At 36.2% G+C, this 26192-nt stretch overlaps 1 protein-coding gene across 4 annotated transcripts in view; it reads left to right on the plus strand.

Moving 5' to 3' along the window:
* Positions 1-26192, plus strand: part of SBF2 (SET binding factor 2) — a 215094-nt gene that overhangs the window by 72909 nt on the left and 115993 nt on the right. For all 4 annotated transcript variants that reach the window (XM_072337706.1, XM_072337708.1, XM_072337707.1 and 1 more), the window contains exon 3: positions 17104-17241. In XM_072337706.1, coding sequence (XP_072193807.1) covers positions 17104-17241 — 138 coding nt within the window. The remainder of the gene's footprint in view (positions 1-17103; positions 17242-26192) is intronic.

Here is a 26192-nt window from a genome sequence, read left to right on the forward strand (position 1 = left end):
ATAAAGTTCTATATCTGTACAAATGGCTGCATGAAGATACAGCACAACTTTTCCACTGTGAAGTTTAGATTTAGGGAAAAAATCTTTGTACAGTCCCAAATGAAATTGTGTGCTGCAGCTGTTAGTTTACAGTGATAAACAGAGGTTCAAAGGTAAGATGAGTAACGAGAAAAGAATTGCAAAGTAGCAATGCATTTTTTTTTTTTTCCTCACTAATTGCTCTTTGAGTTTAAGATTTCTTGCAGTGCTGTGAGGGAGTTAAAGTATATTCTGATTGAGTAAACTGAGGATTTAGAATTAAAAACTGCTGCATGTTTCAGAGAAGGATAGCTTAGAGATGAGAAGGCCAAAGTTCTACTTGATTGTATGTTGAACTATTGAAGAAAATGAATACCAGCACTGTAAAAGTATGTTCCTATTAAGAGTCTGGTGAAATGTGAAAAATATTAAAGAAAAGTAGCATGGGGGAAAAACATCTGTAAAAGGTCATGTAAGGAGATGTTAAATTCTTGGTCTACAGTTTGAGTTGTTAAATTCTTGGTCTAAAGTTTTTGAAACCATGCCACCAATGTGTGAAAGAGAGAACCCAAGAAAAGGTCCTGCAAAGTACCTAATGTAATGGGAGCAAGGAAAAAGCAATGGTTTGGTGAGAAAAGAAAATTGTGAACATTAGTTCTTCAGTATGGAGATCATGGGATGTGGGATCTCAAACCATGTTCTTGTCAGTAGTACGTAAATGAAAATTGTTTATTGGAAGCCATGAGGGAAGACCTGTAAGATAAAACTAGGTTTTAGAATTAGAGATAAGTAAAGAATGGGTCAAAAAGCTGCGAGTCACTGGGTGACAGGAAGAGTAGGTGGTCAGTTAGGGCAGAAAATTACATTTTCCTGGGAAGCCCAATTGAAATAGACTTTGTGGATAATGATTCAAATTTGGGTCTACCACTCGAAGTCCCAATATATCATGGTATATAGTTAATGTCTCTTGGCTTAACAATAATGAAATAAATGATATATTTTTGTTGATATTTTCCTTCGCCCTACTGTGGTTGTTATAGCTCTGGTTTTGAACCATAAAATGTCTGAATCAGTTGACGAATTGAGGGCATGTGGACGTCAGCCCTGTTACTGGCAGTATATAGTTTGACAGCTTGGTCATTATGTTTGAACCTTCTATGGCAATTTCTGTGAAGATACTGTATGACTTGTGGTTTGCAAAAGAAGAGTCAATGAGCTTTTGCGGTATGTTCTCCTTTTCCATTTCCACTGCTTAAGTCCCTTCTCTCTTGCACTCATTTATTTCATTTCCAGTTTTTAAAATACAGACATATGGAGCTACATGGCTAATATATGTGAGTTGTACTGTAGTAATACAAACAACTTGTTTGGTTTAGAGATAGGTTTAGTTATGAGAAAAGAGTTTTAAGTTTAGGCAGTTTAGTAGATGGAAGTAATTGTATGCAGAAGGCTATGAGCATTTTCACTAGTCTTCCATGTAAACTTATCTGTATTTGTTCTAATGGACTTATTTCCAGATTTGCAGGGGAACAGAAAGTTAAACCAAGTTTTACTGAAAAATTTCTGGATGGTAACAGTTCACTTCTGTAGTTGCTTTTTAGAAATTCCTCCCCAGGTGCAGGGCCTCGCATTTTCCTTTGTTGAACTTAGTTAGAACTTTTAATATATGAGAACAGGACAATTCTTGAATGTATGTTGTTTGCATCCAGGTTAATAATTTAAAAAAAAAAAAAAAAAAGTATGAAACTATAATTAGTGTCATCTAGTTCTTACTGTCAGTACACATATATTTTAGCTCTTTGTTATTTCAGTCTGGACCATCTCTGAAAATATAAGCTTCAGTCTTTCATACCAGCATTGCCAGCAGGAGTTTTTTCACAACATAATAATAAGAGAAGCTGGTTCTTTTTTGAAGATACATTTATTTATTTCCTAGCCTGAGGCAAAGTTTTACAAAAGAAGAAATTAGTTAGAACAACTTCCAGGATTACATTTATATATTCAAGATCTGAGCCAAATTATAAAGAAATTAGAGCATAGTTCCATTTTCATATGGAGAGCTTTTTTTTTGTTTGGAGTGAAATGTAGTTTATGAAATAGAATACAGTAATTTGATGACTACTTACAGGAATTTGTAGGCCTGCATATAGCACTTTGTGCACAACCCGTCCTCTCAAGTTGCTGAGGTTGAAGTACATAAGAAAATAATCATAGAACCTCCAAGGTTAGAAATGACCTCCAAGGTCATCCAGTCCAACCGTCCAGCTACCACCAAGATTTCCCACTAAACCATGTTCCTTTAATACCACATCTCAACTTTTCCAGAACACCTCCAGGGATGGTGACTCAGCCATCTCCCTGGGCAGCCTGTGCCAGTGCCTGACCACTTTTTCAGAGAAGAAAAAATAGATGTTATTAAGAAAATGTGTGATGTTGGAGTACTGCTTATTGAAAAAGTCAGATTTCTGCCCATTGATACCTATTTATTGCACACGTAAAATCTATGCATAGTTTAAAAATTTTGTCCACATTCTAATATGAACTTTTTTGTTTGGTCCGAATATGTTTAGGTATTATTTACTGCCTGTTATACTTTTGCTTAAGAAACTACATTTGCAAATTTTCATGATATTGACTTGCAAACTTATAAGTAGCAGAAAATTTCTGCCTTGTTTTTAAAGGGTGCTTCCATCTCAAAGTACTTCGAAAAATTGTGTTTCTTTTGTGCTGTTATAGAGTGGGTTTAGAACAAAGTTGTTAGCTTTTGAAATGTCATGGGTCAACACATGTTTCCTGGTACGCAACTGTTGAAAGGGGATTTTCTTGCTTTTTTCTTCAGTTCTTTTTCTTTTTTTAAAGTAACCCACACATTGTCAAAGCTTGTATACTATTTTACTCCTGTTTTTCTCTTATGTTTTTCCAGTACTGCATAATTATTTTCAAAATTTCACATAATTTGTTTGGAGTTTACAGCAAATATTTGTCATATTTTTTTAGCATGATCTGTTTCATATTTTGAAGACTTAGGAATTTAGGAAACACTGATGTATCGGGAAATGTTGCATAGAGCAGGATATTTCTGCTCTCCTTGTATCATTACTCCTGAGACAGAATGATGAATTCTCTAATACTTGTGCAGGCAGCTTTGCAGTCCTTGCTGTTCAGACAAGACCGTCATGTCTGAGATCTTTGGCAAGTGACTTGGTCATCGTCTTACCACCATGGGTTTTACAGTAGCAGTTTATAAACTTCGTAGTGTGTTGAATTGTAGGTTTAGTGTGTGTGTGCATAGCAAAGCTATATATATTTCTTTGTGGAAATGTTACCTGTCATCTCCTTTTGCCTAAAGCTGGGGTTTCACACTTTGATGGGCTTGTAGGCGTGTCAATGCTGAGCTACTCATGCAGGTTGGACCTTGTATTGCAGTCACCTTCAAAGCTTGGACATAGCAGCCATGATTTGCTTGCCTGAGAGTAACTTGAGTTTCACTGTCATGTTAGAGAGAGGTTTTGCTGATATGGTAATATTTTACATTAAATGAGGGAAGAAAGAGAAGAACCAAAAGCTAGTTTTTTGCTGAGACACTGCATAATCTATTCATAGTGGGTTTAAAAAAGCTCTAAAATTTTCAGGTGATTTTCATGTTGCTTATATCATGAAAGAATAAATAGTCATACTTTTAAAAGAACATGTTGTCCTTTTGGATAGCTGTATTGCTCAAGTGATGTCCAAGTGTCCAAGTCAAGCATGTTGCTAGTGATGTGCTGTTTTTTTTTCCTTTTTTTTTTTCCTTTTTTTTTTAATTTTTTTTTTATTTTTCCTGCAGATGGCTTCCTCTTGGGTATAATTTGGAATAAAATTCCGTACTGTTAAGTGTTTTGGCTCTTTCATTTATTCAAAGAATGTAAGACATTACAGATGGCTTGAAATATTTCTATTTCCTCTGTATACTTATGGGACAATAGGAGGGAACCCCCCACGGTTGACCAATGTTTCTATTTTTATATATAGGAGTATATAAACATCTGATTAGTTTTGAAAAAGAATCACATTATTTATTTCATCTTTTCATTGAAGATACATTAGCATTTAATTTTACATCGATCAATTCCTTTTATTCTTTAGCAGCTTCTATTATGTACTAATTATTTGACAACACCTTTTTACCAAGTTTATTATTATAGCGACCTGTAGTTCTCACCTCTTGTGCAGTTTTGCATGAGAATGATGTAGTTTCTATTTCAACTGCCCGTGCTTTATGAGGTGATCTGTAATTGATGATGATGATCAGTGATGTTCATTTTGAATGGAATATAAGGGCAGTGTAGGTGCCTATGGATGCAGGAGGCTGGGATTACCCCAGTGGTAAAGAAAGAAGAAAGGCCTTTTCAGGGCAGCCTGTCACAGCAAAGGGTGCTCGCATGCAATTGAAATGTGCAAGTGTGGGCTATTTTCTCTGTACCTGTTAGCTTTTTTGGGACTTAAATGTATGGGTTTTTTTGTTGTTGTTTTTTCCCTAGCAGTGATGTAGATATTTCACATACATATTCCAATTGTCTTACCCTTGCATTTTAATTGATTAACAATCACTGGCATTTTCAAGCATTACAATGTTTAACAAGTGTTGAATCTGACAAACGTTTTCTATTAATTATCAAGCTGTGACGGAATTACCAATCCCTACCACCCACATGAAAATTATTTAAGCCTTTGTATCCAGTTCTACTCAGAACTTTACAGGAATCAAATCTTACAATATAGAGTGATATAATATTTTGAGTATATTGTTCATTAGAAAACAAAATTTGCTCTTTTTAAAGCTCATCTGTTTCTTTTTTAAGGCTTTCCTGCCATTCTTTCAGGCTTCACAAGTAAGACTATATGTAATAAATCAGTTGATTGAGTTTGACTGGAGTCTGATAGTGTTTTTAAGATAAAGATGAGTCCACAGCATCTCCTGAGCTTAATGGAAGCAGGTGCCCTGATTATACTGGTGTGCCATACACCACAAAGGAAGCAAATAATTATAGAAATTCCTTTCAGCTTTAAATGGTAGAAAATTCCTTCTCAGCCTTTGGTTTGGCACCTGACATTTAGTTTTGTAAGCAAGACAGGTCAGCCAGAATTCTCTGCAGCACCTGCATGCCCCGTGATGAGATAGATCTCCACTGTTGGCTCTCTCACAAAAACTTAGATGTCCAATTAAGTACTCAGGTGGAAATTCTGTCTAAATCTCTATGCATGAGTGGTTGAAGCTCTGAAGTATGAGATTTGATTATAATCACATACTGTAGAGCTTCAAGTATTGTGAGGTCATCCAGGCCCTAAAAAGAGATGAGGAAGAGCCCTTGTGTCACAGATTAACAGGTCAAAGGGACCACCACAATGGTCTGTGCTGACTTGCTCTGTCACACAGGAGTTGAATAATGTCTTGCAGAAGTGAAATGAAGGAGAATCTTTCAGAATTCTTTTATTATTTGTTTTAAATTCTTCACTTGATGAACTCAGCCTCCAAGTGTGGTGAGCTAATTGCAATAACCTGTTCCAATTTTTCTTCTTATTTTGAATTGTTATGATGATAACTTCTGGATCTTGTAATACGCTGGATCTGGGAACGCTTTTATCTGGAGTCTTCTTACCAGTAAACAGCTTATCTGCATGTAACTGTATACTGTCAAACATCTAACTGCTCTATTGTTTCTTGGCTTTCTCTGGGGAAAAACAAAAAAAGAAAAGAAAACAAAATAAAAAAAACTTGAAAAAGCTGAGATCTCTTTAAGATTCTAAATCAGAATCGTTGAGATCACAGCTGAGAGTTGTCAGATTTTGTAACCTTGTGTTATTAAACTTCACAATGCGATACTTGTTTTCTTGCTCTAGTTCATGTTTTATTGTATTTGGAAATCTATCTTCAGCATTCTCTACACGACATATTCATGTGATTTTCGTTGCAATTCTGTGACTTTCCAGCTTGACGCATGGGAAGAGATGTGGATTATTTTAGCTGAAAGGAGGGATGGGAATTAGCTAATGAAGTGTTGCCTTCTACAACTGTCTTCCAGTTGTAACCTGTAAGTAATGGCTTAAGTAGGAAAAAATAAATGAAAGGGAAACAACTGCCTTCCATTTCATTCTGCTAAAATACCTAGGTGTAGAGAGCTTTCTCTTTTTACTTTTATTTCTTACTGGTTTAATAATAATTTATTCTCCTAATATTAGTATCACAGAATCATAAAATCACCAGGATTGAAAAAGACCTCCAAGGTCATTGGTCATCTGTTTACTTATTGCCAGTGTTTCCCACTAAACCATGTCCTTCAGTGCAACTTCTAAGTGTTTCTTGAATGCCTCCAGGGACAGTAATTATGCTGTTAATTTTTGAGTCACTGGTGGTCTGTAGCAGTAAACTTCCTACAAGACTCGACTTGGTTATAAAACTACTGTATAACGTTAGATCAAGATCTGTTCTTTGAAAAACCTCGATAAATATGGCTTCATTAAGGTGTGTCTCTGCTAACAGTCCCCTTTTCCAAACTGTCAGGAAGGTAGTCTTTTAATTAGTGCAATATATTCTGTACTAACTTCTGCCATATACATATATGTGTACATATATGTATTTCAGTTTAATCATCACATAGCACCAAATTAAGTCCCAGTATGTCATGCTGTTGTAATTGCATTTATTAACTTGTAATTCATTACCCGAACCCCTCAGATCTGCTTTAATGGCTTTTTTTTCTTTTTTCTTTTCTTTTTCTTTTCTTTTTTTTTTTTTTTTTTTTTTTTTCCTTACAGAAATGTACCAGTTATCATTCTGTTTGATTTTTGTCTGTGATACCACTTCAAAGTACCTTCACTTTAGTTCACTGTTGTGCTAAACGGGTCCATAAATTCCTGTAGGCTTTTTTGTTACCCTTTTAAAGCATAGAAATCATGCCTGTGGTCTCCTGTTGAAAAGCTCGTGGAATATTAAGTGGTGCAAAACTCCTCAACTCACTCTACTTATGTGCAGGTTACTTGAGCTGTTCTGTCTGAAAACATTGAATTTTATAAGAGGTGCTTATATTCCCCTGCTTTTATTTTATTTTTTATTCTTCCTGTAACTGTCATAAGAGTGCTCCCATTTTCCAGATGAAAGATTTTAATAGAAATTTGAATGTTTTATTTTACTCAGCTTTAATAATCATACGATGGAAAATGGGGAATATCAAACTGGAGATTGCTCAGTCCTCTAAGATGTCTGAGAGTTCAAAGGAGAAATGCTGAAAGGGAGTCAAAGTGGTCACGAGAGGTAGATGGGTGCTTGTAAATACAAACTTTCTCAGTGCCAGTCCTCTCTGAAGAATCATATTGACAGATTTTAGAATCTGTTATTACCTTTTTTAGAGACTGCTTAGTTATGCCGACCTACCTAGAGGAAATGCAGTTTGTTCATCAATTCAGTGCCATGAATTCCTGTGACAGTGCCTGCATTGACCTAACTCTGGTATGGGTATTTCTCTTTGAGCACTCACAGGAAGCATACCTGCAATGCTGCCTGTCCATAGAGCTCACTGCCTGTAACATAGCACTTGGCTTCACAGGAAGAGAGGATGGACATGGCCCTGGACTGATTCCATCTTCCTGAACAGGAAGCTGAGACTCCATGGAAAGCACCAAAGTTTTCAGCCGTCTTTTTATGCTGCTGCAGATCGTGATGTATTCTAATTTAATTATGGGGAGAGTGCAAACAGGAAGAGCTTTTGATTCTTTTCTTCATTAACTCTATGGAGCTGTAAAATTGAGTAGGAGTCAATGCACAGAAATCTGTTAATGGGATACATTTATCTTGCAATCTAGGAAACTTTTTTTCTTTAATATATTGCAGGTCATAGTCTATCTAGGCTTTCATTCACATGTAAAGTTGTTTCTTTGTCAAATTTTAGTCACGTTTTCCTGTTTATATACTTTCCCTTCTCTTTCTTTGTGGAAACACATGTACAAAAGGGGAAATTGATTGTAACCCAAAATGGGAAGCAGTAACACGAAGCATGTAAGAAGTATTGTTAAATTCCCAGAATGACCAACAGAATGTACAAAAATATGTATCTCCTTTTCTGCAACTTGCTTAAGTTTGGCAGTGAGTGGCAGTGATTGATGTGCGTGCATGTTTGGCAAGGTGCTGAGTTCTAGGCTGTGCTCTCTTTTTGGGCTTTCTAGTGCTCACATTGGTAGAGGTGCTTATTCTGTCTAATTGCTGCCAGCCCACTTAAAATCCCCAGGATTTTCGAAAAGCCATTTGCCCATGCTAGCTGTCCCATGCACCTTCCTCTGGACTTTGCATTCCTTCCTGTAAGAGTTCAGTGGGTAGACTGCCTTTCTTTTGTTGGTGTTGTGTGTTCTCTCTGAGCAAAGCTGGCAGAAGGTTGCTTGGGGTAAGGCTCATCTATGTGCAAAATCATGAAGGCATGCACCAAATTCAGACTAATCAATTTATTTGCTTATTTCATGTTTTCCCGTTCTGCATTTTGTCATCTGGAGACTGATGGCATCTCAGATCAATAAGTGTATTCTGCTTCATCAGACACAGTCCTTCTTATGTCTAGCTCTCTGTCAATTCAGATCAATATTGTACTTAATATACCTTATATTACCACTTTATTACACACCTACACCTTATCTTGGAATACTGAGTCTTGGGAACCTTTGCTGGTGGGTATGTTCTACAGAATTATCACAAGTGCAAGAGTATGTGTGCTCACAGTTCATTACAGCTGCTAATGAACAACAGAGTGCATCTTTAAGTGTATTCAAGATAGCAAGGTTGGATATGGTATTGATGTGTGGTTAAATATCTGATTGTGCAGGTGTGAGCTGAAAGAATAAGATAAGAAAGACACGGAGTATTGCAGTAATATTTGATAGATTGTTGACCAAGTTGCTCTGGAGGAATAGTTAAACATTAAAACATCAACTCAAAATTTATGTTCATATAAATACTTAACTATATGCTGGTTGTAATTGTTGAGTGATGCACATTAATTATCTCACTGTACTTTCTTTAAAACAGTCAAACAGTGCAATAATTATACTTGTATGTGCTGTAAGCCTTTTGAAAGATAGTTTATAGCATTATCTAGAGAATCACTTGGGAAGTCATTAAGATCTTGAAAGAGGTTTTGGCTACTGTGCAACACAGTGCTGCTGCTGTTTAAAGGAAAAGATGAAGACGGAGGAAAGGGAGGGAGAAAAACTGCATTTAAATAAGTTATGTTTGGAGCCTGACTGATAGAGTAAATATCTGTAAAATGCTCATTTATGTTTCTGATTTGAAGCTAATTTCCTAGACTTATATTCTTCAGGTGACAGCAGTTTCCTTAACTACATAGACAGTAGTTAATACTAACAAGAAAGAAAACACACAACAAACAAGTTAATTGTTGTCATAAAGAAGTGCCCCAGTGCAAGTTAGAAATCACTCCTGGTTGTTGAGTAAGGACAAAGATAGTTCTTAATCTATTTCAAGCTGAAAATTAAAATGTGAGCCTTACATACAGAGAATGAATTTCTAGGATTTTGATATTCTTTCTTCAGTGTTCTTCTTTCATTGCTGCTTCAGAAAAATTCTTGTTACAGACATACTAACATACTTGTATTTGGATTGACGCTTCACTGAAAGCATAAAAGTTCCTGATTCCCATCCACAGTTCTCTCTCACAGCTTCTTGTAACACTGAGCACAGCAACTTTTTTTTTTTTTTTTTTTTTTTTTTTTTTTTTTTTTTTTTAAATACTTTTTGTTGTCAGGGTAGGGATAAAAAAAACTCCATGTCCAAGGGGCTCCCTTGGCCTGAAAACAAAAGGAAGCATGGTTTAAAAAACATAGAAGTGCAAATTCTCCCTATTTGCACAAGCACGTTAATTTTACCAATCCATGATTAGAACAGAGTCGCTAGAAGTTCATTCCAAGAAGAAAATTCCATTCACAATATCAAAATTAATCCCATCGAGGCATTATTATGCAATGAAGTTATTCTTAAATCACCGTGTCTGTAGTCTAGGTTGGTTTTATTCAGAAATAGAAGATTGGTTGACAGATCTTATTGAATAAGCCACTGGGATGGGGATATTAAGTGAAGGCAGAAAAGGAAGCTGGTTTCCTGGTGGGTGTAATTTTCAAGGTCATTTTGTTATTTTAGAAAACAAGCTAGATATGTAGTCCTTGCAGAAGTGCATTTTACTAGTTTGGCTTTTTCAACATTGCAGTTCACTAAGGAAAGGTATTTAAAAATCACACAGTATTAAGGGGTTTAAATAACAAAGTGATGAAATTGAAACAAATTTATTCCACGTTTATTCATTGATAATCATGTATATTTACTATTCTGGTGCATCTCTCATATGAAGGAAGGTTAAGAGACCTGGGGCTGTTCAACTTGAAGCAGAGGAGTGAATCTTATCAGTGTCAGTAATTAGCTGCAGGGAGGGTGGAAGGAAGACAGAGCCAGACTCTTCAGTGGTGCCCAGTTCCAGAACATGGGGTGATGCACACAAAACAGTAACATGGCAGGTTTCCTGCTCATGCAGCAATTGGACCAGATGTGTCCAGATGTCCCTCCCCCCTTCAACCATTTCTGATCCTGTATGTGGAAAGGTTAAGCTAGTCCTTGCTGAAGTTCAGTAAAAAATGTCTCTGTCTCTCTGACTTTGGAGAATTTACTGGGCTGTTTTAGTTGAGATGTTCACACGTGTTGACTTTCTTTGTTTTGCTGGACTTTTGATACAGGGTTTCTGTAGCAAACTTGAACAGTGTGATTAACTGAGGCTTGTTTCAATCTGGATTTCAAAATAGAGAATGCCTCAACTATTTCTTGTGCAGGTTAGTGACACTGGGAGATCTCTTTGGCCTTTGGAAGACTGATAATGTGGATGAGGATTTTTCCTTTTTGATGTGTTTTAAATTTGCCTGTAAAGGAGACACCTGAGGCAGTAATGTCCACGGTCTATGGGAACAACACCTCACATAGAGGGAGAGGAAGGATTGCTCACCTGCAACTCTTCTTGGACAGTTTTGTCATTACTATTCACAAGCAACATTCCTACTGCTTCTAGTGCAGTTTCCCATGTGTTTGAACCAGTGTTAGCTTTGAGAAGATAAGGGAGTGTTAGCGTCCGGCAGTGTCAGCACATGCAGACACCCGAGTGTGTCTTTTTGCTTCCCCAAGTGGAGGAAAGTTCCCTGATGTCAAGCGAATATTGCATATTCATACTCTCTTCTCCTCTCATGTCTTTGCTGTCATAAGTTAGGAAGTCTGGAATTAATGAAATAAATCAAAGTTGGCTTCCTAAGTTTTAGTGGGATATGCTGGAAGCAGATTGAAGCACTTCAGGGGTGCCATGAGGTGAATATTGTTAAAGTTCATCTTGGGCAACTCTGTATTCCAGTGCATTCCAGGCCTCCGCATTTCTTTGATGATTGAATTTTTTATTTATTTTTTTCTTGTAACGAGTGAATTTAATTGTTTACAGTTGACCACCAGAATCTTCTACAGTGCTGGCTTACAATATCTTGATAGGGCTTTTTACCTAAAAATTTGGAGTATTTCTATAAGTCCATGAGTTTCATTGTAGAGTAGACTAAGGATAAATACGCAGTTTTTTAGATACGAGATGTTGGAAGTCTGGAAGATGTTATAAAATTTAATGTATAGTTTGTATTGTGTTTACATTCAGAGATAACCCCCAAGCTTCAAGAATTTCCGCAGATTTACAGCTTTATAACGCTGCTTTTTTATTTTGCCGATGGGCATTGTAATTGTTTTGTTTTAAGCAGAGGTATGCATCTGAAAACGAAAATTCCCTGTGCCAAAATTCCATACATAAGTGAATGGTGAAATGGAGAAATACTCAGCAGCTGGTGCTAGGTCATGCAAGTCCAGATGGAACAAAATTCCTTCACATTATGTCCGGAACATAGTCCCATATTTTCAGGAAGACTTGTAGACAAGATGATGATAGTGCATGACCTAACAAAACACATTTATTTGGGAAGTAAATAAAGCCTACAGGCCCAGAGTCACCCAAGGGAGAATCAAAGATTTTGTGGAAGAGTTGCAGTGGGAGGTGGCTGGTTGTGTCAGACATTTTAAATCCTAAAGTCATTGTCAGATCTTTAATTCTTGTTAATTGAGCTCAATTGTTTTATTTTTTATGTGCATTTGGATAGTTTTTTGATTTTTTTTTTTAACAAGAAACAAGCGCACAGATATGTTTTGAGAAAATATGTTTTGAGAATGTTTTTAAAGACATTTAGTCATTTGAGTGCAGTGGTCAATGGTGGTATTACATGGACGTCATTTTCTATTCTATTTAATCTCTTCAAAAAATGCTTACAAAAGATGACTTGCAAAAAGTGTATCGTGTTGTAAACTTCCTGAATGAGCTCTTCCCCTTTCTACTTTGGCAGTGCCGTCAGAAGTAATGGATTTCTGATGGAAAGCTGACTGGAATGTTGATACAGAAAACAATGTAAACTGCAAACTGAGCAGTCTTCCTGGCTGCAGCTGAACAGACCCAACTAGAACATAGGTTTGAGTTTTTGTTTGGGCCTTGGTTATTCTCGAGGTGCAAGCACTGAGATAAATGACAAAGTTCTACATTGCAGTTCAGCAAACGAATAATTTCTGCCCAGTGAATTCAAAAATACAAATTGAAAAGTCAAATAATATACTTATGCTGTGGCAAGTATAGAAATTATTAACATTTTTTTTTTTTTTCTGTACTGAAACTGGAATACTGTTTAAATACTGTTCAGTATAGAAATAGTATGAAGTATTCACTTTCACACTAAGCCTCATCTTAAGTGCTCCAGTGCTTGGGAGAGATTGTGACAATTGTCCTTAATTTTTCAGCAGATTTCAGAAAGCTATATGCAGTGTATCAAAGGTGCTGATATGAGTAACTTATTTTAACATCATTTTATAACTTCTTGTTTGACTTGAAAGCATTTTGTGCGAGCTACTGACAGACAGTGCTTTGCTTCAGTGAACACCTGTGCTTTCAGGCAGTGCCTAAAATGTCATTTCAACACCTTGACCGTAAGATCTCTGTTTCATATTTTTCAGTTCAACTTCTGGATATTTCTGCCAGATTTTTAAGGCAATCACTTGTAATCTGGAGTGGATTTGAAGCACTCACCACCCTTAAAGGCTTAATTCTATAAACAGTGGGTTGGACAGTTTGATTCTTTTTAATTTTCAGTGTCATTGGTAGAAGCTGTGTTCAGGTTCCAAGAATTCTGGCAAATAAGTGAAACAATATGGGAGTACATTCATTTTTAAACTTCTGAGTTTTTTTCCTGTTTACTGAAGAAGCACATGACCTTTGAATTATGTTCACAGTGGTGCTTTTGTCTGTTTTGGTATAGCAGCTGGTTGGTAGGGAAACATTTTTCTCTTTCTACTGGCCAAACTGTGATGGCAAGCATACTGAATAATAGCTTGAGTTTATACTAGTTTGGAGAATGCTAATATTTATTACCTTATTTTAACTAAACTGAGACTCATTCATTGTTTAATTTCAAGGAGGAGCTTGTTGTCTTTATCCTCAATCTCTATAAATTTCTTTCAGTTCATTTGAAAACAGATTCTCTGTATAGCCAGTGGGTGTACTTCACATGAGATGTTTTCCTTAACAGTCACTATTTGTCCACTGGTAAAGAATGAAATCTAGAACTCAAGACCATTTTCAGGTCGGAAAGAATTTTCACTGACACATGTCAGATTTGAGCTTCCATAGAAGCATGCTAGCATTGATTGCTACTGAGAACTCCCTCCCCAACTAAGCAGTCCCTTTTGATAATTACAGTGTTGCTTGACTTGCAAATATGTTTTATCACAACAAGAAGAATTATCATTTAAATGCACTTTATTTTTAAAATGCATTTTAAAAGCCTGGTAACAATAAGATTAGACCTACTGATGCTCAAAAGTCCAAAGCTGGTAGGTTCTACACGTGTTCTGAAAAAAAAAGGGTCTGTATAAGCCACAAATCCCTACCTCACGTATTTGTCATTTGTGTGCTGAACACCTAGTGGATTAATCGCGTATCCTGGGTCTAATATTCCTTTAGAACAGAATCATAGAATATCCCAAGTTGGAAGGGTCCCACAAGGTCTCCTGGCACCAGAGAGGACTGCTCCAAATCCTGTGTCTGAGAGGGCTGTCCCGCACTCCTTGAACTCTGGCCACTTGGTGCCATGCCCTGGGCAGCCCGTTCTGTGCCCACCGCTGTCTGGTGCAGAACCTGTCCCTCACCCCCAGCTGCCCCTAACCAGACAACTCCATGCTGTTCCCTCGGGCCCTTCTGCTGTCACAGAGCGCAGAGCTCAGTGCTGCCCCTCTGCTTTCTGTGAGGAGCTGCAGCTGCCATCAGGCCTCCCGTCAGTTCCTCTCAAAGCACAAGGAGTGGGCATTTGTGACAGGAGCTCACAAGCGGAGCCTGTGGGAGTGATCAAGGAGCTCCTGTCAGAACAGGTAGGCTTGGCAGGTCTGAAGGAATGCAACAGCCGTAAACTTGAGTGTATTACTTGAAGAGTGCTGGAGCTAAGGCTGAATGAACAACCTTAATTTGACCTACTTTGTGTGTATGAGTCAATTTTAACAGTATACCATGAAAAGGCTGACTTTATTTGTTGCTAGGATTTTACTGTATTCTTAGCATTTTAGCTCATCGTTATTGAACAAATGGGTAATCAGTGGCTGTGTATTGTATCTTTTTGAGATATAGATTCCAGGCTTTTTACCACATACCTCCTAAACTCTGCAATACGTACAGAACTCAAACAATTTCATCATCAGACTTTGATGATCCTCTTGTTAGAATGTCTGTATACATGTACTACAGTATGTTATCTTTATGGAAGTCCTGCAAGATCAGTGGTGGTATTTTCTTATTTTTAACTGATGTGGGATGAAAAACAAAGGGAGATTAGGCCGATATTATTAAACTCATGGACTAATGCTGGTTGCTTAGCTTGGAATGATTAGGATGTCTTTTCACAGAGTGCTTTCTGATGTTCGGAACAGTTATTCTCAGTTGCAGGAGCGAGTGCTTAGCACTTCTAAGAATAAAGACTCAGAAGTGTTAAGCTGTCTATCCTGAATATGAAGAATACAACATGAGAAACTTTCAGTTGGGAAGATTTTCCCAGGATCGTAAAACAAACTGTATATTAGACTATCAGAGGCAGAGTTTTAACTGCTTTTTGCCCAAGAATACCCAGGTCTCATTGCAGAGATTCTAAAGACGAATCTGTAGTAAATGTTTGTGTGCAACTTACTCTATGCTTTCAGTTTTCATCAGATGTCTCGGCCAGGGGGTTGGGGGTGGGGAGAGAAATTGCTGGGAACGTGAAATCTCAACCTCTATGATTCCTTTGCTGTCTGCATTCTTGAACGATTCTAGATTTTTTTCCCTAACACAGACATATCTTGTTGCCTTTACCTCTTATAAATTCCAAGTTTATGATTTAGTTAATATAATAATTTAGTGAATTTTTTATGTATGTGATTTCAAATCTTCAGTAAGGAAATAATGAATACAAAATTCCATAAAGCCCATTTCAAGGTTCTTCATCAAACTGACTTTGAAATTTCATCCCACTCTTCCATTACTGGGAACAAGCTGTTAACCAATGATGTACCACTGTTGTTGAAAGAAGAAAAAAACCATGTAGATTTCCCTTTGCTTTTTTGCTTTGTTTCTCTTTTTACTCATACTGTTTGTGCACCTCTGTTCTGAGGTCAGATTCCTGTCAGTGCTTAGGGTGACCTGAAGCACCATAGCTCATCTCAGCTTGGAGGAATAAATACTGAAGGGACTCAAGCTTATTTGATGTATGTTACAGGTATTACACATCATGCAGTCTGCTCATTGCTGCAACAGCTTAGTAACAAAGTGTTCTGAGAACTTGTGATGTGCTTGGAGCATCTTTGAGGGAAGAAATTTACTTGGTCCCTGAGACTTCATAAAGTCACGAAATGTGAGCCAGGGACAGTTTTAATAGCTATCAGTGAACGTTAAGGACAAATATGTTGCCTGTGGCTCAGAAGGCTCATCAGCTGGAGGCTGCTGGAAACTTTGTTGGTAAGAGAACAGAAGTAACTGGGCAGTTACCCAATCTTGTACTGCTTTTAAGCTGCTGCTCTTAGATCCCGATGGAAACCACATTCTGGACTTGTCTTATCCAACGTAACCATTCTTAGATTTTGTATCTCCTTAAAATGACTACAGATGAACAAATAGATACGATCCTTTGGTTTGTGGGAAGTAAAAAAGGCAGATCATATGTGCTGAACAACTTTGTTTTAAAAACAGGAAGGTTTGTTTCAGGGAAAAGAAAAGGTTTGGATGCAGCTGGTACTTGAACAGGAAAAGATTACTCTGTAGTTGTGACACTGTGTGTGAAATCAATCAAATCTGAAAGCAGCTTTCTATGTCTGTGCTTTATGATTATCCTGACTAGCTTTTCTTAGTGTATAAGCATGCACAAGTTATAAAGTATAGCAGTCGTTTTATACTTCCAAAGCTAATTTTAGTTGCACTTCTGTGTTTGTAATGGAACAGTAGGTTGCAACCTGTAGTTTTAGGGTTCCTGAAAAACATAGCAAAATTAAAAATGTAAGCAGAGACATCCTAGGGCAATGATTTAGTTTCAAATTCTAAATCGTAGTCTAAATGAAGTCTGCATTACTTGTCAGTTTATTCCTGTTGTTGCTTCTTAAGTCCTTGAACGGATTATCTTAAGTACTGAACAGGGACCTCTCATTAGTGTGTATAGCATGTACAGTGTGTATAACGTCTTCCTCAGTGTTTATCAATCTAATTAGATATGACCAACTAGTGTTTTCCCATTTTCTCCAAATTTTTCAGTTCTGGATGTATTTGCTTTCAGTGAAATTTTCTGAGCTTCTTTTTCAAAAGATGTTCTGTTGTATTGCTTAAGACTGTTTTCCATAGTTCTTAAAAAATAAAATAACAATAATAATAAAAAAAGAAGATATTGCATAACTAAATACCATTGTTTTGTTTGTTTTTGTTTCATTAGTTTTGCCAACCTGGAGGATGGCAGCTTTCAAAAGAGAGGAAACAGCCGACGTTCTTTGTGGTGGTTTTGACTGATATAGACTCGGAGAGACACTACTGTTCCTGCTTAACTTTCTATGAAGCAGACATTAATCTACAGGTAACGCCTTTACACTAAGTATCAGAAACGTAGAAAAAGGTGTCTAGAAATACAAGATTCACCTAATGGGGAACAGATTTAGGAAATATTTTAATCTTCTTGCTAAGGATGTCCTGTTCTGTCTTACTTAAGTGTATGTTTTTGTTACAAGGTAACACTTTGTCTAGCCAAAACTTAGAAGTCTCAAGAGCTGGAGAATCCACCATGTCCTTGGGGAGGTTATTCCAATAAATGAGTATTTTCATAGTGTAAAACATTCTTCTTAAATCCAGTCAGAATCTCCCCTGGTTCAACTTGTATCCATTGCCTCTTGTTTTTCTCTATGTGGCTTTTCTTTTCTCCATCATATATGTTCTTCCTTTTTCTCTACCGTTTGTTTTGTTGTTGTTAATGAGACAGCCAATGTAATGTTCCTCTCATTTACTTCAGAGTATGACATAGCAGAAATGATTCTCAGCTTGTTCTATGATAAAAGTTTATTAACTTCTGCTCCCTCTACTGGTCATCTTTATCAGACTAGCACAGGGCAAACATGTACACGTCTGCTGTAACGTACACACATTTCTATAAGTACATTTATTGGCAAGACTTGTGTGGGTGCAAATGTCCAGATTTTTAAACTGAAAGAATAATTCTCCAGTTTAGGTAGGTCAGATTTTGGGTGTCAGCTGTTTGGCAGCCTTGATTTTTAAACATGCATTTAATTATCTTTGGGCAACTTCAGTCTTTCAAAAATAGACATTTTGTTTCCCATTTTATGTAGAGTACTTCACAGAATCTATGCTATGACATAATCCTTGGAATCTTTAGTAGCTAGAACCTAGGGAAAACCTAATCCAGTCTGTAATTGTGGACCATTGTTGTTATGTTCTGAAATATTTTCTTTCCCAAATGAAAAATCAAAAATAAGCAAAACCTTGGCATTAAGTGTATTAAAAAAAAAATGGATATACATAGATAACTAGATAAAAGGCATGTTTTTTTCTTTTAATGAAGAACTATAACATCTGATTAAAAGCATTTAAGAAAATGCTTTTGGTGATCCAAACTTACTCAGTTTAGTACTGGAGCTGAAATCTTTATCTTAACAAATAATAGGCAGTGTAGCAATACACTGAGCTTTTTCTAGGCACGACTGGAAGCCAGAGAATAATAGTTGTTCCTGTTTCATTAACACTACTATTTAAATGAATGTGGGTTTTTTTATGTGATTGGGAGGATCTAAAAACAGAAATGTATCCAAAGAGTAAATCTATTTTAGAGTAGATGAATTGACATGTTTCTACTAATGCCTATCATCTTTATTTTATAATTAAGGAGCAAAACAATCTATAGTAATTCCTTCCCAGCTGATATAAATTTGAAATGGCTGACTTCTTCCACTCTATGTATTTCATAACATATGCTAAATTTAGCAAACTTGTTATTTATCCTGTGGTTTCTAGCAGCTGCTTTTCATTCACTATCCACATCCTTCAAGTAATGCTCATCGCAAAACATGTATTAACAGTATTAACTGAAAAACCTTTCTTATATTGCTTAAGTAGCAGTTATAATAAAAATAAAAACAAAGCAAAACAAAGCAAAACAAATTTACAAAAGTAACAATGAACAACAGCAAAAAGCCAAGGGAAAAAGAATATATATATATATTAAAGAACGGAGAGCAGCAGGATGTTGGTTCTCGTAATGCCATTCCTGGCTGTGTTGCAAAGAATGCATATTTTTCAGATGAACTTGCTGTGGTGAAATTTATTCTATGACTGCTTTGTTTATAGCCAAACTTCCTGTTTCTTTCTAAAACCCAAAGAGAATAATTGAACGTGCCCTATTACATGGTCATTAGACAAGAATTCAGCACATGTACAATCTGTAATGAAACATAAGCTTATGAAACTTGGGCTATGAAAGTAATATTGATTTAACTATTCAGATGCACACCTTATTAAACAAAAAGTCTGTAAAGCTTGGTATGTGAACATGATATCTGGGCATCAGTTTTCACAGTTAAATAAGACAAATGAAAGATTCAGTTTCTCAAGAGTGGTTATTTCTTTCCTGATAGCCTTCACCTGGTAAATCTTGCAGCTATATAAGACTGATCTGAATTCAGCTAGAGTGGATTTGCTGTTATGCTTGGCAGAATCATCTTCACAAGATATTCATACTAACCACTTGGGAGTTTCTGTGGTTAACTGTACTGCGAAGTGAAAACAAGCTCATATCTCTTTTTGTCAGTGCTAGAAGAGAGTAGAGAACCTTTTTTCCCTGACAAATAAAGTCAGTTGCTGTACTGATTTACGTGTATCCAGAAGAATTAGGAGAAGGAGGAGAAATAAGTCAGGAATATCTAGCCAGAATATTCAGAAGAATCATAACTTACATCTACAGTATTCTTCCATAAAGTTCTGTGTATGTAAATTTATTAGCTATTGCCCCCAAAATATGCATATATAGAGAGTTATTTCTAAAAGCAGTTCCTGGATGTTACCTGCTAACACGCAGGAAACTTTTTTGAAAAACGGTGACTCACATTGTTTGGGAACATAATGGTCAAGTCGTATATTTGATTTGCATTTTTTGGGGAAAAAATCCTCTCACCAACCCCTCCATCAATAAATTAGAGAGTGATTTATGACAGCACCTGAGCCTGTGTGACAGCATTTCTTGCATTACAGAAATTCTGTTCAGTATGATGAGCAGGAAATGTCAAGTATTAGTTTCTAACAATCCTACTACAAGATTTACCTGGTGATTTGTCTTGATCACATGTACGTTAAAATGTTGTGATCACAAAGTTAGTAAGATTAAACATATCATTGTGAAATCATAGAACTGTAGATGTGCGTAAACTGTAATTTGCAAGTCTTCTGTTCCTCTTGATTGCAATCTTGCTTTTTCTACTCCATTGCAAAACCATATTAAAAGAAATTGTAAAAATCCCGTACCAGAACATGGCAGATACACATTATTCACAAATATTTCCTGAGTCAAAGGAAGAACTGCCAAAAAAATGACATCATGCTCAATAAAATTTTAGTTTTTATGCTTGGATTGTAGAGTTGGTCATTCTACTGTGTTAAAGCACGTGCCACTCAGTGAGTCACTGACATTGGGTTTTTAGCAGAGAATGCTTTTGGAAATGTACAATCTAATCCTCCTTTTGATATTTTGATATTCCTCACACTTTGTAAGGAGTCTATCAGTAGCCTTCTAAATCTGTTGAGAAATTAATGGTATGGTAATATCCAGAGATTAAAGCAATGCCTTGCTTCCTTTATGTGAGGGGAGAGTGTACAGTTCATATTCTATGTGATAAGAAATAGATTTGTATTCTGAATATCCTTTTGTATGTGTAAGGTCTTCTCTAGACCAGAATTGTAAGTTAAGGAGAGAACAGCTGAAGAAAGTCCTATTTTCATCATCCTAATAACTGTGGCAGGGATTTGTTCTGTCCTCTTTATTTCTTGAGCATGTGCTTGTGCATACACATATGCACATATCTCCTTCCCTATTTGATTTTTTATTTTTTATTTTTTGCAGGATAGAAAGACTTTGGGTCTTCTATCTATCTTCTTGATAGTCTTTCTGTCTTTGCTTCTGTGCTGAGTCTGTACTGTGAACAGTGAACTTTTGCCATTCATGTGGCAACTGTACATTCACTGGACTTGGACTTCCCAGATCTTGCTGCATGTATGTAGGCTAATTGCTCACTCAAGAAACTCGCTTTAGCCTGTGGCTGCATAAGCTGGATGGAGAGGTGGAAAGACTGGGTACTGGATTACTTTAATTTCAATGGCATTTACATGTGTTTAGGTGATAATCCATTTAAGTAATTCTGTGGTTTTCAAAGTGACTTGCGTTAAATGGAATACATAAAATGGGTGCTGCGTCATGCAAGAAGGTGTGGTGCAAACTCCTTATCACATAGGAGTGTTTGTCACTTAGAAGTGTTCTGTAGTGCTGAAAGTAGTTAGGAAGTGAATGGGGCGTGTTGTAGAAATTAGAGGTTTCTGTATTTGGTGAGATGACAGAATTTGCATAATGTTTTTAGTCTTTAATTCTTTTCTTTTTTAGCTGAATTTCTTCTGTGAATTGATACAGTTTATTATCCTATTCTGAAAGGATTGATGTGAGATAATAGCTTTTACAGTAGTATATTTATTCCAGTATAAGTAGCTATAGTGGTATGATTTCTGTATGTGAAGCAGCCACAAAGTAGATCTCTCCACCTGCAATTTTAGTTCAGTGGAGCAGGTTGTAGACAGGATGCAGATTGGTATTCTGGATACAGTCAGCTGAGTTTATTGGATACATGCATTTGCATACTCTGAAAAATAAATAAAATGAACTGATGCTGAATGATTTTTGGCCTTTGATTTTTAATAAACCGGCTGTTTGGCTGCAAATGAGACCAGCAGAGCCTAAATCACGTGGAAAGAAAGGGATCTGTCCCAAATGAGCAATTGGCATGAGATTACTAAAGCTTCAGATAATTTTTCTGAAAGTAAGAAATTGTGCAAGGTCTCCAAATCTGTTTTCCTGGGCAGTCATTAGAAAAACAAAGGGTTTGCTGACCTTGGCACAACTTTGTTGCAGAATTTTGCAAAGGGCAAACTGTTTTTGACAACTGTCACGAAGTGTTGGAGTGAAAGTTTTTGTAATGGCAGATGTTCATCCTCTCTTGGGCTGAAGAATTATTCTAAGTACATTTGTAATTTACTATCTGTTCACATTTGATTTCTTCTGAGTTTCAAATTATGCGTGCCAGCCATCCACCCTCAACTTCAGAGCTACATCAAATGTTTCCTATGTTCTAACTTTTCTGTCAGTACCTCAGTTGAAATTGACTTTCCTCACTCTGACCTAATACTTCTCCACCCACTGTTAATGAGAACTAAATGCACTGACTTCAACAGCATGTGCCTCCGGAGTGGAGATGTATGATCCGCGTGCTTGGATTGTCCTGGTTCCTGAAGATGCCTCCTGTCCCTGACACAAGCAATTAACCAAGCTGGCACAGAGTTGATTTAGAAACCCGAAAACACATGGTCATGCAGAGGCAATAGTGGACGGATAGTTGTGGCTCATGTGTGCCAACATTCAAGTACATGTTGATAGAACTACTGCTCGTGCGTCTTCAAGCTGTGGAAGTCCCTTAAGATCATTTATGTTCAACAGCACAAAAGTTTTTTGGATTATAGTGGTAGGTTATTATAATCTTTAAAAACTGACTCCAGTTCCTAATGTAGATTTTGGCTATATTGTTTGTTATTTTTATGGTAAGTGTCAGGGTTTGAAAGCAGAGCTGATATCTTAAACTAATCTCATTGTGGTAGCAAAAATTATGTTCATGCAAGTTAAAGAAAAAAAACAGTGTTTGAGGGCTATATCAAAGCAATGAATATCTCTGTTGAGTAAGAAAAACAAGATTAATATGAGTATAGCTAGCTGCTCATTTTTTCTTGGCTGTCACTTTTTACTATAGCAGCGCAAAATTAGTTAATTTCTACTGAAGGTTTCAGAATTTAAATAACCATTGCATGAAGAGCTACCTCCCCTTGTTAGTTTGAACATATGCCAATAAGCATGCCCTTTTTATGGCTTTGTTACTACTTTTGTTGTTCTTTGAGGCTGACTTTTACTACCTCATTTGCTTTGGGTTTGGTGTTTTGGGATTTGGTCAGATTTTCAGGTGTCTGGTTTCTACGTGAGGTCATTGGTCTCAGCAACAAAAAGAATATAAGGAGTAAAGCTAAGCAGTAAGAAAAGGACCAGATCCAAAGGAGCTTCTAACAGTTTTGCGCTTGTTTGATTGGTTGAATTTCTGTTATGTTTCATGCAGTATGATTGCTGCTGTTTTGGTGAGCAGGCACACAGAATAGCTGTCTCTCTTACACCCCGTTGATACTGAATGTGGAAACTAAACAATTACGCTATTCTTGGCCATTAACGTATGGCATCTGAAACTCATAATTTTCAACTCTGAATGTGTATTTGTGATCTAAAGCAGAATTGATTGAGTAGCAAATGTAATAGGATTACTTGATATTCACTTTTGTTCCAGTTTCAGTTTTGCTGAGCAGCGTGGATGGTGGCTGGGATGAGCTTCTGAAATTACCTCAACTTAAATGTTGTTAACTGTGCTTCTTGCATTCTGACCAGTTGTTTGTACAATTTATCACATCTGGGAGGTTTCATTAAAGCCAAAGGGCACCGTTTCTGGTTGTTCCATTTAAAGCAAAGAGGTATTTTAGTTAATAATGTATGTCTAGCACACAAGTATTTTATTTTAATTGCATCTATTAAAAATATATTAAACTACTTCTAGATTATGTATCTAGGATGTCATACCTAATCTGTTGGGAGGTAACTCCAATTGTCAGTTACCTTCTGTATTTAAAAATATCTGAATAATTAGTCTAAATTTGTCTGGCCTGGGCTTAGTGCCACGTACATCCCTTGGCTAAACTGAGGAACAAGTTATTCTCAGAATATAGGCAAGCAAAAAGATAAATAACAGACTGATGATTAATAGTGCTGATCACAGTAAATTTTGCTAATCTATTGGCTATCATAGAGGGGTTTCATGCTGGTGTTTTTTTGTTTGCATGTTTGTTTTTGTAATCTGAACTTTAGTTGTACTGTAATTTATTTTTTTTTTCAGATGCTTGGAAAAAATGCATTTATTAATTAATCAGCTTTTATAGAGTTTATGGAATAAAAATTGATGCAGTAACTGGATACAGAACCAAGAGCATGTTCCAGGTTACGCCAAACCCTTCAGTTTGGGTAACAAACATTAAATATCTGCTTTATTGATACAGGAAGCAGAGAGATCGGTTGAAATATATGCATTCATACTCACTAGCTTTCTGTTCTCATTTATGTAACAATCTCGAAACTCGTTATGTATATCAGGAGTTGAATATATGTAACTTAGATATGGGTGTGTTCACTTATTAAAATGCATGGAAAAAATGAGTCTGAATGTATTGGCTTTCTCTACATGTACAGCCCACACAATTTTTTTTGGCCAGTATCTTTACAGAGCCCAAAGTTAAATTTTGTCATATGTACTTCAAATGCACTTTCACCGTTTTTTGTGAGTTTATTATGTTTTTATGTCTTATTTACTGGAAAAAAGAAGAGAGGTGAAAGGAAAGAAAGAGAAACAAACAAACAAAAACCCAACAAAACAGATAGGGGAACAAATTAAGCATTCTGTAGAACTGGTTCAATTTTTTCTTTTTCAACTTAAATTGATACTTCCTCAATCATATTCAACTTAGATACATACATGTATCTATTTGAATATTTTAATAATGATAGTGTTATGTGGACAAACTATTCGATGTATTCAAGTCAGCTACAGTGTACAGATCTCTGCTCCATATTCCCTGTGTAACTTCAAAACTATGTCAAAATGCAGGATTGAGAATTGTGGCTTTGGCAAGCTGGGGACAGGATCTTGATAAGCTTCAGTCAAACGCAAATATAACTACAAGCTATAGAATATTTTAAGCACGATAAAAACATTTATGATCACCCATCATCATATAGTTCTTTTCATCCACTAGATCAGTCTCCGTTATCTATTCCTTAGCCTACTGAAGAGGCTTTGTCAGAACTTAAATGATTTGTGATTAAAATAACAACCAAACACAAAGAGAAACAACCCAACCCCACAACAATAGTTCATTTCCAAGGTAAAATCATAGGTGACAAAAGATGTCAGGGAAGCGTCATAGTATTATACCAAATACCATTATTACATTCTTCCAACAAATACAAGTGTGAGTGGAAAGCTGTAGTAATCAACAGTCAAGATTAAAAAGAAATAGTAACATCTCATTTAATTTCACCTTTTAATTTATGTACATTTAGGAAGGTTTTCTTTAACAATTAATAATAATAATTTATTTGCCAACTGAATGCTATATTAAAAAATAACAATGTTTTAAGAACAAAACTTATTTTGTTATTTTTGTTTAGGAAATGGTTTTTCTTTAGATGGAAATTAAAAAGGTAAAATGTGCATGTATCTGAGCAAAAGTGTAACCAGAAAGAATTAACTTTGTGGTTTTACCACTGATGTTTAGCATTGCTAGAGAATGCTCATGCTGTTAATGCTTTGCTTGGAAAGTAGTTTACTCTTCATATGTGTGCAACGATTATCTGCTTAGTCTCCTGACTTCCACTACTGTGCCTGTCTGCCTGTTTGAATGTATAGCATGAGAAAAATATGGCTTCAGTCATGCTACTGTTCTGTGGAACTTTTGTGAAGTGAGACAGAGTTTTAGTGGTGTAAATTTTAAGTTATATGTAGTTATGAATTAAAACAGAACCAGATCCATGTGTAAATTGATTTGCTGAAAATAGTTTTTTATAGAAACCTTCTCCCTGTCTCTGCACCCTGAGTTTTCATTATCTTAGGAGCTCATGGGTTTAGAGGAGCTTTTGTTTTGTTTTGCCTTTATAAATGTGTTATTAAGTTTACAGTCAATTCTTCTGATGTTGTCATTGTCCAAAATCTGTCATCTAGCTAGAACTTGTTACCTTTATGCCTAGAATTCAAATTGCTGTTTATAACAGCTGAGACAATAAACCTTTGCTTGTATATTTAGTGGTCCATAACTATATCAGTAGGTGTGCAGATTTCCCTTTTGTACTGAATCTCTATTATGTGACTATTGCTTTCTGTCTATGGAAACTTTCTGCCTAACATCCTTGTTCATTTTTCATCCCACTGTGTCATGTTGAGAATAAGATATCTTCTCATGATTAAGAACAAAGCAAATAACTAAATGATTTATGCAATTTTATTTAAGAATGGTTCTAGGAAAGTGTTCTGTACCTCAGTGCAGCATCTTCATGCAGTGACTTTTATCAGTTGTTTATCACATTTAACTTCATGTAACCAATAAACCATTTTGGAATACAGAACTCAT

The sequence above is a fragment of the Excalfactoria chinensis genome, chromosome 5 (genome assembly GCF_039878825.1).
Source record: "Excalfactoria chinensis isolate bCotChi1 chromosome 5, bCotChi1.hap2, whole genome shotgun sequence".
Lineage (NCBI taxonomy): Eukaryota > Metazoa > Chordata > Aves > Galliformes > Phasianidae > Excalfactoria > Excalfactoria chinensis.